This window comes from Saccopteryx leptura, chromosome 3, assembly GCF_036850995.1.
Source record: "Saccopteryx leptura isolate mSacLep1 chromosome 3, mSacLep1_pri_phased_curated, whole genome shotgun sequence".
NCBI classification, from domain to species: Eukaryota; Metazoa; Chordata; class Mammalia; order Chiroptera; family Emballonuridae; genus Saccopteryx; species Saccopteryx leptura.
The window spans coordinates 371,248,772-371,260,722 of NC_089505.1; the positions used below are offsets into that span (position 1 = coordinate 371,248,772).

The 11,951-nt window shown below is 54.2% G+C and overlaps 1 protein-coding gene across 2 annotated transcripts; it reads left to right on the plus strand.

The window, feature by feature from the left end:
* The first annotated feature begins 3,252 nt into the window (after positions 1-3,252).
* Positions 3,253-7,095, plus strand: LY6L (lymphocyte antigen 6 family member L). 2 transcript variants are annotated; one of them, XM_066379688.1, is made up of 5 exons: positions 3,253-3,317; positions 3,435-3,566; positions 3,673-3,864; positions 6,362-6,634; positions 6,676-7,095. In XM_066379688.1, the coding sequence occupies exons 2-4, from the start codon at positions 3,452-3,454 to the stop codon at positions 6,598-6,600; spliced, it is 546 nt and encodes a 181-aa protein (XP_066235785.1). In that variant the 5' UTR covers positions 3,253-3,317; positions 3,435-3,451; the 3' UTR covers positions 6,601-6,634; positions 6,676-7,095. The 2 variants fall into 2 exon arrangements, with proteins under 2 accessions (XP_066235785.1, XP_066235786.1); XM_066379689.1 differs by having other exon boundaries at positions 3,748-3,864; positions 6,362-7,095.
* Positions 7,096-11,951: the final 4,856 nt, after the last annotated feature.

The following is an 11,951-nucleotide window of genomic DNA, read 5'->3' on the forward strand; positions in this document are numbered from 1 at the left end:
AGGTACGGTACTTTACATCACCATGTGTGGCATCAGATAAACAGGAACTCTGAGGTCTGTGTGCAGCGATATCTGCGCTCACCCCTCTAATACAACAAGCAGGGCAGAGCGGGTGGGAGGCTCACGGCACAGCCCAGAGAGGGCAGGCCCTGAGCAGAACAGAGCCCTCCCAACCCCCATCCCTTGCAGGCCCTTGAAACGGTGCTCCTTCTGCTTTTCAGTCTCCCAGTCCGTCTCTCTGTCCTGCTTTGGTATACAGGGAGGTCTCCTGGAACCGTTCTGTAATACTGGACGGAAAGAGCCCACCCCTCTGACAGAGGATGCCAGAACCTCTCACCTCCAACACCAATATTTGAGGCTGGTTTGAGTGGCAGGGGGTCGTGTCTCAAGGATGACAACTACCCAGAGCAGAGATGGGGGAGGTTATATAGGGGAATGGTTGGCACAGGCTGCTGGCATCCGGTGAGTCTTGTCCATCCGTCTGGTAGACGTTCCCATGGCGGTTCCTTTGAACCCTCGAGGATGGAAGCTTCCTTCCTGTGTGCTAAGGTACCAGAAAGTTGCAAAATTAATATTGATATTTTGGGAAGAAAGGTCAGGCTTTCTGACCCATCCTTTCCTTGGGGAGGGGAGGGAGAAGAATGTGGAAGCTTCCTGACCTTTCTAGGACAATGAGTCATTTAGTTTTAACTATAGAATAAAGGTTGTCTGAGGAACTTCTTTTCTCTTTCAATAAGAGAGCGAATTTACATTCCACCCTACACTGATTTTGGCTCTTTCTCCTTTCCTGGAACCCTGAGAGTAACATACCTCTAGCAAAGAAGAGGAGATAGATACTGAAAGATTTGTAAATGTCTTTGATTGTATTACCTTGAAAGTTTTTATGTCCTTATGAATCCCCTAAACAAATGTTATAAGCCTGTTAATAATTGTGTCATGATGTCATGCTCCCCCCAGCCTGTATGTGATTGTTGGTCAAATAAGTTTGTAAATATGATATGTAGGTTTGCTCGCTTATAGTTTGCATTGGGTGTGGGGGACAGGCTGTAAGCAGGCAGGGTCGTTATAACCAAAGGCTTAGTTTTAAGACTAAGTCTTTCCCACCCTTTTGAGGAATCCCATTATGCCTCAGATAAGTGACTTTTATTAGAGACTTCCCTTATTTGTATATTGGATTAAAGGTTTGGATTTCTACACTATAAAATGGGGCAGACCAGGAGCTTGCTCTCTCGGTTCCTGAGATTAGCATTAGAGAAGAGAGCAGAGAAAGGCCATGGGGAAGAGAGGAGAGGAGAAGCTAGTTTGTGCAGAGTTAGAACAAAGAGATGGGGAACAGAGGTGAATAAGGCTGGTGAGCTAGAAACCTTTGATTCTAGGAAACTCGGATGAGTTGGTGGCTTTGGGAGCCCTGAATGGAAAGGGAAGTGTTTTCCCACTGTGTATATTTCTTGCCCACCGGGTGCAAGCTAGGATTAAAGCCAATGGCCCACTAGTTCTTGGCTCCGTTGTTTCATTACCGTCTGTCCGAATCAAACGCAAACCTGCATGGGCCAGGCGGCTGTGATGGTGGCCGTGGCTACTGGCTTTACAGTGATCAAGGGTATATAACCAGCCTCTGAAATGTATTTGGTGCACACAATTTGGGTCTGCAATGCCCCATATTCGGCTGGCATATTTAATAAATCTCCTCCTTTTAATAAAACCCTTCAAAATTCATCTGGACTTGGTGTCTCTACGTAAACTCGTGGAAGTGAGGTAGGTACGGTACTTTACAATACCCGCCTACTCGTATTGTACTTACAGAAACATGTCTACTTACGTTATTTTTACAACCTGGCTGAAATTGGCTTGGGGCCAGACTATTGTGATCTTGTTAGGGTCAATTATCTAAGCAATCTTAACAGAAACTGGCATCTGCTGGGAACAACTTTTAGCTTAGGCCTGACACTCTTGATAGGTGCTCACTGGAGCTCAAAGTTCCCCTCTCTGCTCTCGGGCCTCCCAGAGTGTGGCCCCAAGCACACAGAAGGAAGGAAAAAAAAATCACGATTCAGTGGCTGTGACCTGACCACTTCCTCCCCAGCCCTCTCCTCCTGCCTCTCTTCCTCCCTCCCCCCACTCACCCCCGTCCCCCCACCCCACCCCCATGGCCCTCCAGCATGGTCCCTTCCAGGATTCCCACTCCCCGTCAGACTCACGACGTTTCTGCCATTGGACTGCCCTTAGTCATGTCTCTGATGGTCCACAGGTCATCTGTTTTCTAGCTGCAATGATCCCTCCTCTCTCTCCCCCTTGAGGCCCTTAACCTATTCCCACCACCCCCAACACCAGACCTGACCATTTCGGCCACACCTGAGGGAAGGGACCTGTAAGGCCAGGAGCCATGGCTGTCACTATCAAAGCAGCCGCCTGGCCCATGCAGGTTCCCATTGGATTCGGGCAGATGGTAAATAAACGGCAGAGTCGGAGGATGGTGGGCCATCCTATTTATTGGTGTCTCACCAAGAAAGGCAAACCACAAAAGAAGACAAGGGAAAAGCAGAAAACCAGCTTTTCCCATGAAGGGCCAGGGATCAGGGAAGCCCCTGCAATCGTGATAGCAGGAACTGTGTGTCCAAGCTCCTGGTCTGTCCCACTTTATAGTGTAGAAAACCAAAATCCCTTAATCCAATATACAAACAAGGAAGTCTCTGATACAAAGTCACTTATCCAAGGCATAATTGGATTCCTCATGAGAGTACACCACCCAGATCATACAATCAGTCAAGGGTGTGGGGGAAAAGCTTAGTCCTAAAACCAAACCTTAGGCTACAACGACCTGGCCTGCTTATAGCCTGTCCCCCACACCCAATATAAGTCACAAGCGAGCAAACATATATATCATATTTACAAACTTATTTGACCAACAGGACCTCTCTGTTTCAGCCATCCAGGCGCCCCTGAGGCAGGGACCCAATCTGGTCTCTGCGTCCTCTCGTGGAGAGCCAGGCCCTGCCCCACCTGGGTCCCTATAGGAAGAGAAGGATGCATCAGAGCTGACGCTAGCCCAGGGGGGGTAGCCCCAGGGACTGGAGACAAGTCCCTGCCCCCACTTTTGCTCCGTCAGGAGGCGGCTGGAGGTGGAGGCTGCCGTCCTCAGGGACCCTAGGAGACCTTTTCTAGAGCAGGAGCTGCTGAGAAGGGGCTCACAGCCCCCCCCCCCTCCCCCCATACACACACACACCTTGCCCTTCCGGGAGAAGCTGACTCCCTTCAAAAGGCTCCGCTCCCTGCAGCGGTGCGAGGGAAGGTTCTGCAAGGGGGGGTCTGCCCAGCTGGTAGGAGGGGCAGCGGATGACTCGGGTTCAAGGCGTTGGGGCCGACAGGAGGGGTGGGACTGGGGGTGTTAGGGGCACCGGGATAAACACTCCTCCGCTGCCCCTTCCTCTCGACAGGCTGAGCCCTCCGCAACATGGAGGGACTGGTTCTAGTCGTGTGGGCTCTACTGGTGGACGGTGGCGCAGTCCGGCTCCAGCGCGGCCCCGGGGCTGTCCCGCAGGAGCTTGGTGGCACTCCAGCACCGCCAGGTGAGGGGCGGGCTGGGCTGGGCTGGGCAGGCGGAGGTCGTGGGGGCCCTCGGGGACTCCAGGCCTGGCGCCCGGAAGAATCTCAATCTCGCATCTCCATCTCCAGGGCTCTGCGCTGGGGCGCAGTGCGCTCGGGCGGGGCGCAGCCCTGTTCCAGAGCGTCCCCGGGGCTGCCCCACAGGTGGGAACCTGACCTGCTACAAGTGCTTCAAAGTCCCCTCGGAGGATCTGTGCGTGCCCACCGTGTGCTCCTCCACGGATCGGGTCTGCGTCTCTCACGCGGTGATCATCTCTTTCAGTGAGTCCCTGAGAGCGCGGCCAGGGGTGGTGCGCAGCCTCTCCCGTATGGATCCTTGGGGGGGTCTTTGCAGGGCTGGGGGACAGAGGGGGCTCCCCGAGACCTTTTGTCCCAGGGCACCTTGTGCTCTCTCCTCCCACACAGGGTTCTGAACTTGGGCAACCCCTTTCCTCCTCCTTTGAAGTACCAGTTACTAAATATCAGTCCCCTAGGACCTGTAAGCAGGACGGAAGCTCTGGTGTGACTGAATTTACCCGAGATCAGGACAGGTGGGCGGGCAGGCCAGCGGCATGGTCTTAAGAGCAGGATCAGCCAAGCAGACGCTGCACTCAGGACTCTCCGGCCTTACCTGCTGCTCAGCAGGCCACACGCCCACAGGGCTGACTGGGGGGGGGGGGGGGGCCTCACCAGGTAGGACTCCACTTCAAAAACAAGCCTTACAGGAGATTATAAACTCAGACCTGAACACATCCCCAAGCCCACTGAAATGTCACTAACAAACCACTAGAACTGGACAGATGGCCAGAGTCAGTGGGAGGTGGACCGACCATCTGTTCTCGGAGTATCCGTGATCATGGTTTGCTGGTCCTGGGACATGGGGCCGGGTCCCTGGGTGCCTGCCAGCAAGGGCAGAGCTGCTTCCAGTCTGTGGCTCCAAGTCCTAGAGGCTTGGTTGGGCTATCATCCTTTTTTTTCTTTTTCTTCTTTTTAAAAAATGTTCCATTGATTTGAGAAAGAAAGGGAGAGGGGGGAAGAGGGGGAGAGAGAAAAAGAAGCATCATCTCATGGCTCCACTTAGTTGTTCTGTTGTTTAGTTGGGCACTCGTTGATTGCTTCTGCTAAGGTGCCCTATCTGGAATCGAACCCACAACTTCAGTGCCATAGGATGGTGCTCTGTCTGCTAAGCCCTCTGACCAGGGCCTGGGCATCATTCTTTAATCAGCCTCCCCTAATGCACCTCAGATCTCCCGTCTCCTGACTTCACAGTAATGTCACTAGAAAGTGTTTGCTGTTCGATTATTGGAGTACCTGGGAATAAATCTGTAAGGGGAAGTGCTGATGAGAAATGTGAGCGCAGTTGAGGTTGTGGCCCTAATGCGGAGGTGGCCTCTGCCTTGGTGGCACTAGTGGACAGGGTCGCCCCACCCCCACAGCCAGCATCGTGCCAGCATCACAGGCACCGGGGTTCCTCCTACTTCACCTTTCTGTTAAAATTCTAGGTGGGCTTTTACATGCATGGGAGCCCAGCCCCTCCTGATTCTGCCCCTGGCCTCCATAGGGACTGTCCCTGTGGGCATCCCTTACTGAGAGAAGGACTTTGCAGATGGCTGTCGGGTGCACAGCACTTTGAGTATTTGCACTTTTCACCCAATTTTGATTCCTTCCTCCCTCCCTCCCTCCCTTTCTTCCTTCCTTCCCTCCTTCCCTCCTTCCCTCTCTGCCCCTCTTTCTTTCTTTCTTTCTTTCTTTCTTTCTCTTTCTTTCAGATTCTATTTATTGATTTTAGGGAGAGGAGAAAGAGAAAGGGAGTGGGGAGAAGCAGATAGCATCAACTCATAATAGTTGTTTCTGGTCTGTGCCCTGACCGGATAAGCCTGGGGCCTCGAACTAGCGACCTCAGTATTCAGTATTCCAGGTCGAAGCTCCATCCACTGCGCCACCACAGGCCAGGCCAATTTTGCTTTCTTTACCTGTGGCCCCACCTGAGTTTTAAGTTGCAGCTTCTCAGCCTGAACAGGGGTAGCTGGGAGCCGTGTCATGGTGCTTGGGACCAGAGCCTCTTGGAGTAAGGAAAGCTCTTTCCAAGCCCCTAGTTTGCCCCCCCAACTTTGCCTGGATATCTCCACCCCAAACCCCGGGGACAAGAGGCAGCTGCTCAGATTCAGGGCCTGAGGGCTTCGGAAGCAGGTGTCCTGCCTCTTGCCTGCCTTCAGGTGAGCCCAAACCACTCTGTAGCTGGGAAGAGATGGTCTGATACAATTATCATATAATACAACTCATAATAGAATTCAACATAACAAACAACACAACATGATACAATAGAATCATGGTAAATTCTACCCAGGGGGGGTCTTTTCTCCCACAGTTTGGGTTTGGAATGTTCTGCTTCCCCATGGTTTCTGCAAAGTCTCTGCCCAGGCCCAGGGCGGAGTGCCCAGCGGGACCTCTGTGGTTACCAGCTTGTGCTCTCCAGCTTGCTTCTCCCTCACGGGCTCCTGGGCGGGCTGGGCTGGCCTGGGCCACCTGCTGTTTCAGGGAAGAGCCCCCAGGAGGGCCAGCAGTCTTGGGCCCCGTCTTGACTGTGACTTGAAGGTGACCTTGTCCTGTGCTTCGTGGGGTGTGGCCTGTAAAAGGGTCAGGAGGAGCTGTCTGGTAGCACCGGTGGGGCGTTCTCTGATTCCGAGGGCGCTGTTCATGGGGACAGCACACCCCACCGTCCCCTGCCCCCAGTCTCTTCCTGGAGGCCGGGGTGCCACCTGCCTGCTTTCTTCTACAGAATTGATGGTGAAAGTTCTGCTCAGCAGGCGCTGCGCCCCCCGGTGCCCCAACACCAACACGATGTATGAGTGGCAGTGGGCAACGCGCCGGGGAACCAAGGTGCTCACCAGGATCGTTCGGGGGTGCTGCTCCCGTAGTCTCTGCAATGCTGCGCCCCCCGCCCCAGAGCGTCCCGGGGCCCTGCCAGGGGGGCTGCTGTGTCCACTAGGCCTCGGCCTCCTCAGGGTCCTGCTGTGAGCGCCTCCCCCGGGGCCCTGCCAGGGGGGCTGCTGTGTCCACTAGGCCTCGGCCTCCTCAGGGTCCTGCTGTGAGCGCCTCCCCCTGGGCCCTGCAGGCCAGCTCTGTCCTCCCACCCAGCCTCATTCCCCCTCCCTCTCTTCGCGACACCGGGGGAGACGTTCACTTCTGAAGCAGTGGGAAGGATGTCCTTGCCTCCACCCTGGACCAGGCCAGCTCTGCCCTGGTTCCTTGGAGAAGAAACCTTTTTCGAGTTTGGTGTAATGGCTCCTTGTTTATGGTTCCTCGCCCTGAACGAACGGCGTGGTGAGGGCCAGCAAGAGCCTGGGCAAGGCCGGATGGTGGCTCCAGCCTTGATTCTGGCTTCAACTTGCTCTGTTTCCTTGATCAACCCCTCCCCAGTCCCAGTCACCTCTGTCCAAGGGGGGGCCAGGCAGAGTCATGCTGTGCGTTGGGACCACAACCTTCACTCCTTCCAGAGACAATAAACTTCCCGTTCAGCTGCACCCTCTCCAGCTGTCTCTGCCCTCCGTGTCCAAGCCCACATCCCTCTGGCCCAGAGCTCAGCAGACCTCATGTGACATCCACGCCTGCATTTTGGTCACACCTGGACAGAACCACCCAGGTGGACTACAGGCAGCAGAACACGGGGATAGCCCCTGCATTCTGGGCCCAGCACGGGATGAGCAGGAGGCCAAAGCTCAGGTCTAGCTCTTCAGAAGGGCCCGCGTTGGCCTCTGTGTGGAGGTGAGGGGGGAGGAATTGGAGGGTCTGGGGCACATGGCAGGGTTGCTGAAGCCTGCCTAGCTCAGTGGGATGGAGGGTCTGGGGCACATGGCAGGGTTGGTGACGCCTGCCCAGCTCAGTGGGATGGAGGGTCTGGGGCACATGGCACGGTTGGTGACGCCTGCCCAGCTCAGTGGGATGGAGGGTCTGGGGCACATGGCACAGTTGGTGAAGCCTGCCCAGCTCAGTGGGATGGAGGGTCTGGGGCACATGGCAGGGTTGGTGAAGCCTGCCTAGCTCAGTGGGATGCAGAGACTGGGAGGAGACAGTGGCCAGTGGAACTCCTGTTTGGTGGGCACCTGAGTTGGAGAGAATGAGAACTGATAAAAGGCCTGGAAGTGCCCACGGTGGCCCCTTGCTGGCCTGGACGAGGGCCACAGATGCCGACCAGCTTGGGAGAGGTGAAGCCAAAGCCCGCTCAGGGTTGTCAGGCTGAGCTCGGTGGCTGAGAGGACATGCTGGAGGGTGGGGAGGCAGGACCCTCGGTGTCGGGCACGTGCGGGAGGAGACCCTGCGGGGGCTGTCTGCGTGTGCACTGGCGGTACAGTGACCACCGAAATATAAAGGCATCTTGAGACCTTGGCAGGCAACTCAGTAGGTCCTAACAGGATTTATTGAAGAGTTACTTGCAGGGAGGGGGTTAGAGCAGAGGTGATCTCGGTTCCCTGACAGCTGTTACATAAATGCTTTGTAGTAGCTGCCCTAGTGGCGATGGACCGGGCAGAGGATGCAGGGCGAGCCAGGAGCCCACCTCCTCGTGACCCTATGGCGGGTAATTCTGTAGAATTGACATCAACACCAGCTTGGTATTCCTGACAAGAATCTGCATTATGGCCTGACCTGTGGTGGCACAGTGGATAAAACATCAACCTGGGAACACTGAGGTCGCAGGTTCAAAACCCTGGGCTTGCCTGGTCAAGGCACATATGGGAGTTGATGCTTCCTGCTCCTCCCCCCTTTCTCTCTCTCTCTAAAATGAATAAATAATAAATAAATAAAAATTAAAAAATTAAAAAAAAAAGAATCTGCATTATGATGTGGCATAGGCTTGCAAAACAGTTAACCATCAACTCCCAAGGGGGTGGCTGCTGGCCAGGACCAGTTAGGTTAGTCAGAGTTAAATCTTGAGAATAGATAGAGTAGGGGGCCCACAAAGAGGAGTCAGTCTGTTCACATCACCATTTATATGGTGGGCAAGCCGCGTCTTCCTAGCACGCAAGAGTGCTGGGGCCACACACCTGCTCCCCGCTCCCAGCTCCTCGGGCCACCCAGCCTCAGTCTCCCCACCTGCACACCTCCCCGCAGGGTCTGCACACCTGCCCTCCCAATTGCAGGGCGGCCCCCAATCTCCCGTGAACTGAGGTGGGCTGGCTGCCCCTTTGGTGCCCCAGGGCCTTTGCAGTTCACCACAGCTAAGGGCTTCCTCCCTCTCTGCCAAGGAGATTGCTGGAGTTACCAGGACCCCCTGAATTCCCAGCCTGGAGCAGGACCTCTCTCCTTTCTGTTATCGCTGTAAATTTTATTTTTATTTATTTACTTATTTATTTTATCAAGTGACAGGCAGGGAGGTTCAGAGACAAACTCCTGCATGCACCCCGACCGGGATCCACCCGACAGTTCCCATCTGAAGCTGATGTTCTGCTCATCTGGAGCTGCTGCACTGTTGCTCAGCAGCCAAGCTATTTTAGCACCTGAGGCAAGGCCATGGAGCTATCCTCAGCATCCAGGGCCAACTTGCTCATTTGAACCATGACTGTGGGTGGGAAAGAGAGGTGGAACAGTGGGAGGAGAAGCAGATGGTACTTCTCCTATATGCCCTGACTGGGAATCGAACCTGGGACTTCCACAGGCCAGGCCAACGCTCTAATGTTGAACCAACCGGCCAGAGCCTATGGTTGTAAATGTTCGTGCTGAATTTAAACCCCGCCTGGTCCCCTGGACTGACCATGCAGGCCTGTCACCATCTATTGCTCTTCTCTCTCCACATGGGGCATCAGGAATTTCCAGTGGGCTGAACTGCAGGCCAGAGTCGAGGGGAAAGGGTCACATGGTGGAGGGGCTGGGAGTGAGCTGTGTTCTCCCATCAGGGGACCTGTGGTCTCAAGAGGATGAGCTAAGACCCACCGACATTTTTCTCTCCACATCTTCCCACCTCAAGGCCCCGGGTGTGGTTGCAAGAGTGGAAAGTCTACCTCGCTGAGGAATAACTACGCTCCGACTGTCTGACTAGATGACAAAGAGAGAAGCCCCCCCAAAAGAGAGAGAAGCCCCCGTAACTGGCAAGTGCCCGAGGGAGTGTGACCTGACAGTGGAAAAACCGCCAGGTACCACCTTCACCAAGTGGTCGAGGTCAAGCAGCATCACTAGTGAGGGGATGAGCCAGCATCACTAGTGAGGGGATGAGCCAGCATCACTAGTGAGGGGATGAGCCAGCATCACTTGTCCTGAGGTGGAATGTGAGCAGAGCACAGCCACGTTTCCACGGTGCTTTTGCCAAAGTGCTTAAGCTGCAGGTAGTGAGGAGGGCAGGGCAAGCCCAAATGGTAAGACTTTCTAGAAAACACTTCACTCTTCCAAAAGTCTCTCCAAAAGTGTCAAGGTTGGCCCTGGCTGGTTGGCTCAGTGGTAGAGCGTCGGCCTGGCGTGCAGGAGTCCCGGGTTCGATTCCCAGCCAGGGCACACAGGAGAGGCGCCCATCTGCTTCTCCACCCCTCCCCCTCTCCTTCCTCTCGGTCTCTCTTCCCCTCCCGAAGCCAAGGCTCCATTGGAGCAAAGTTGGCCCAGGCGCTGAGGATGGCTCTGTGGCCTCTGCCTCAGGCACTAGAATGGCTCTGGATGCAACAGAGCGACGCCCCAGATGGGCAGAGCATCGCCCCCTGGTGGGCGTGCCGGGTGGATCCTGGTTGGGCGCATGTGGGAGTCTGTCTGACTGCCTCCCCGTTTCCAGCTTCGGAAAAATGCAAAAAAAAAAAAAAAAAAGTGTCAAGGTCATGAAAGAAAACAAGACAGACAACCTGTTCCTGATTGAGGGAGACTAGGAAGGCAAGATAACCACGTGGTCTCAGATGGAATGGTGGGACAGTTGGTGAGATCGCAGTTGGGCTCTGTGGGTTGGAGAATAGTGTTGTAACCATGTGAATGGTGTGACTGATCAGCGGGCTGTCGTTATGTTTGGTGTTAAAATTTGGAAAGTGTGAAAAGGGTTACACAGAACCATTCTCACTCTTGTTCGCAACTCTTTTAAAGATTTGAATTTATTTCAAAAAGAAAAGTGTAGACTCTGAGCCTCTGAACAGAATAGTGTCTTTATTCTTCTTTCATACAAGTTCAGAAGGATATAAATTTTGTCCAAACTACCACCCTTCACTGCATCACCCCAAACATTTTGAGAAGTGGCATATTTATATTTAGGTGTTTTTTTTTAAAATAGGTAAGATGCTCTCTTTTTAAAGCTGCGTTAATTTGAAGTGTTCTTCTTTTTAAAATTTTACATGTGAAAAAAGATTGTATTCATCTTTTCTTTTATTGATTTCAAGTTAATTGTATCTGAGTCAGAGAATATGGTCCCGAGATATGAGACGGAGACTTTTGAGAAATGATAAGATCTGGACACTTTGAACAAAGTCAACGACCAGAAGCTCTTGCTCACGTTTCGGTTGAACACCGGAGTGCCGAGGGCCTGGGCACCCCCTCACTTCCACAGAGGGCGCACCTGAGGGAACCCGCTGGGCCATTTGCTTTACGGACCGTGAACTTAACAGGATGAACTGTCCTCTCTCGTCTCAGTCCTGGGCCCCCGCTCAGGAGCTCAGGGGTTTCTGGATCTTCCCTCAGCCTTCTGTGGGCCCCCACAAATCTTGTCCCCATCTCCTCCACGAGGGTCAAACCCGGTGTCCCGCCAATGGGTCTGCTACAGGAGGGAAGGTGATGGCTGAGTCTGAGGCTGGCCCAGACGGGCGGACACACAGGTGGGGAGACCAGTCCCCCGTCCCCTCTCCCCTGGGCTGTGACTCACCTCTTCCTCCCCCCTGGGCTGTGACTCACCTCTTCCTCCCCCCTGGGCTGCAGAGGCTGCTGACTCAGGAACCCCAGGAAGCCTTCCCAAGATGACATTGTCATCCATCAGGGCCCAGCTCAGGGCTGGGTCAGGTGAGGGGCCGGGAGGATATATATACACATGAAAACCACAGGGCTTGGGACCCAGGAAGAGGAGAGGCGGACAGGAGTTGGGGTGTATGAGTCTGGAGGTCCTGGAGGGAGGACTCGGGGTCAGGCTCTTTCTCTGCCTCCCCCAACTCATGACCATGAGAAGGGTCCTTCTAATCCTGTGGTCAACCCTGGTGTGTGTAGACAAAGCTGAGGCCGACCGAGGTGGATGGAAGGCAGCCCTGTGGGTCTTTTCGGTGTCGGGCGAAGGCGCTCGTGTGTGTGTGTGTTGTGTGTCTCTGTGTGTGTGTGTCTGTGTGTGTGTGTGTGTGTGTCTCTGTGTGTGTGTGTCTGTGTGTTGTGTGTGTGTGTGTTGTGTGTCTCTGTGTGTGTCTGTCTCTGTGTGTCTGTGTCTCTGT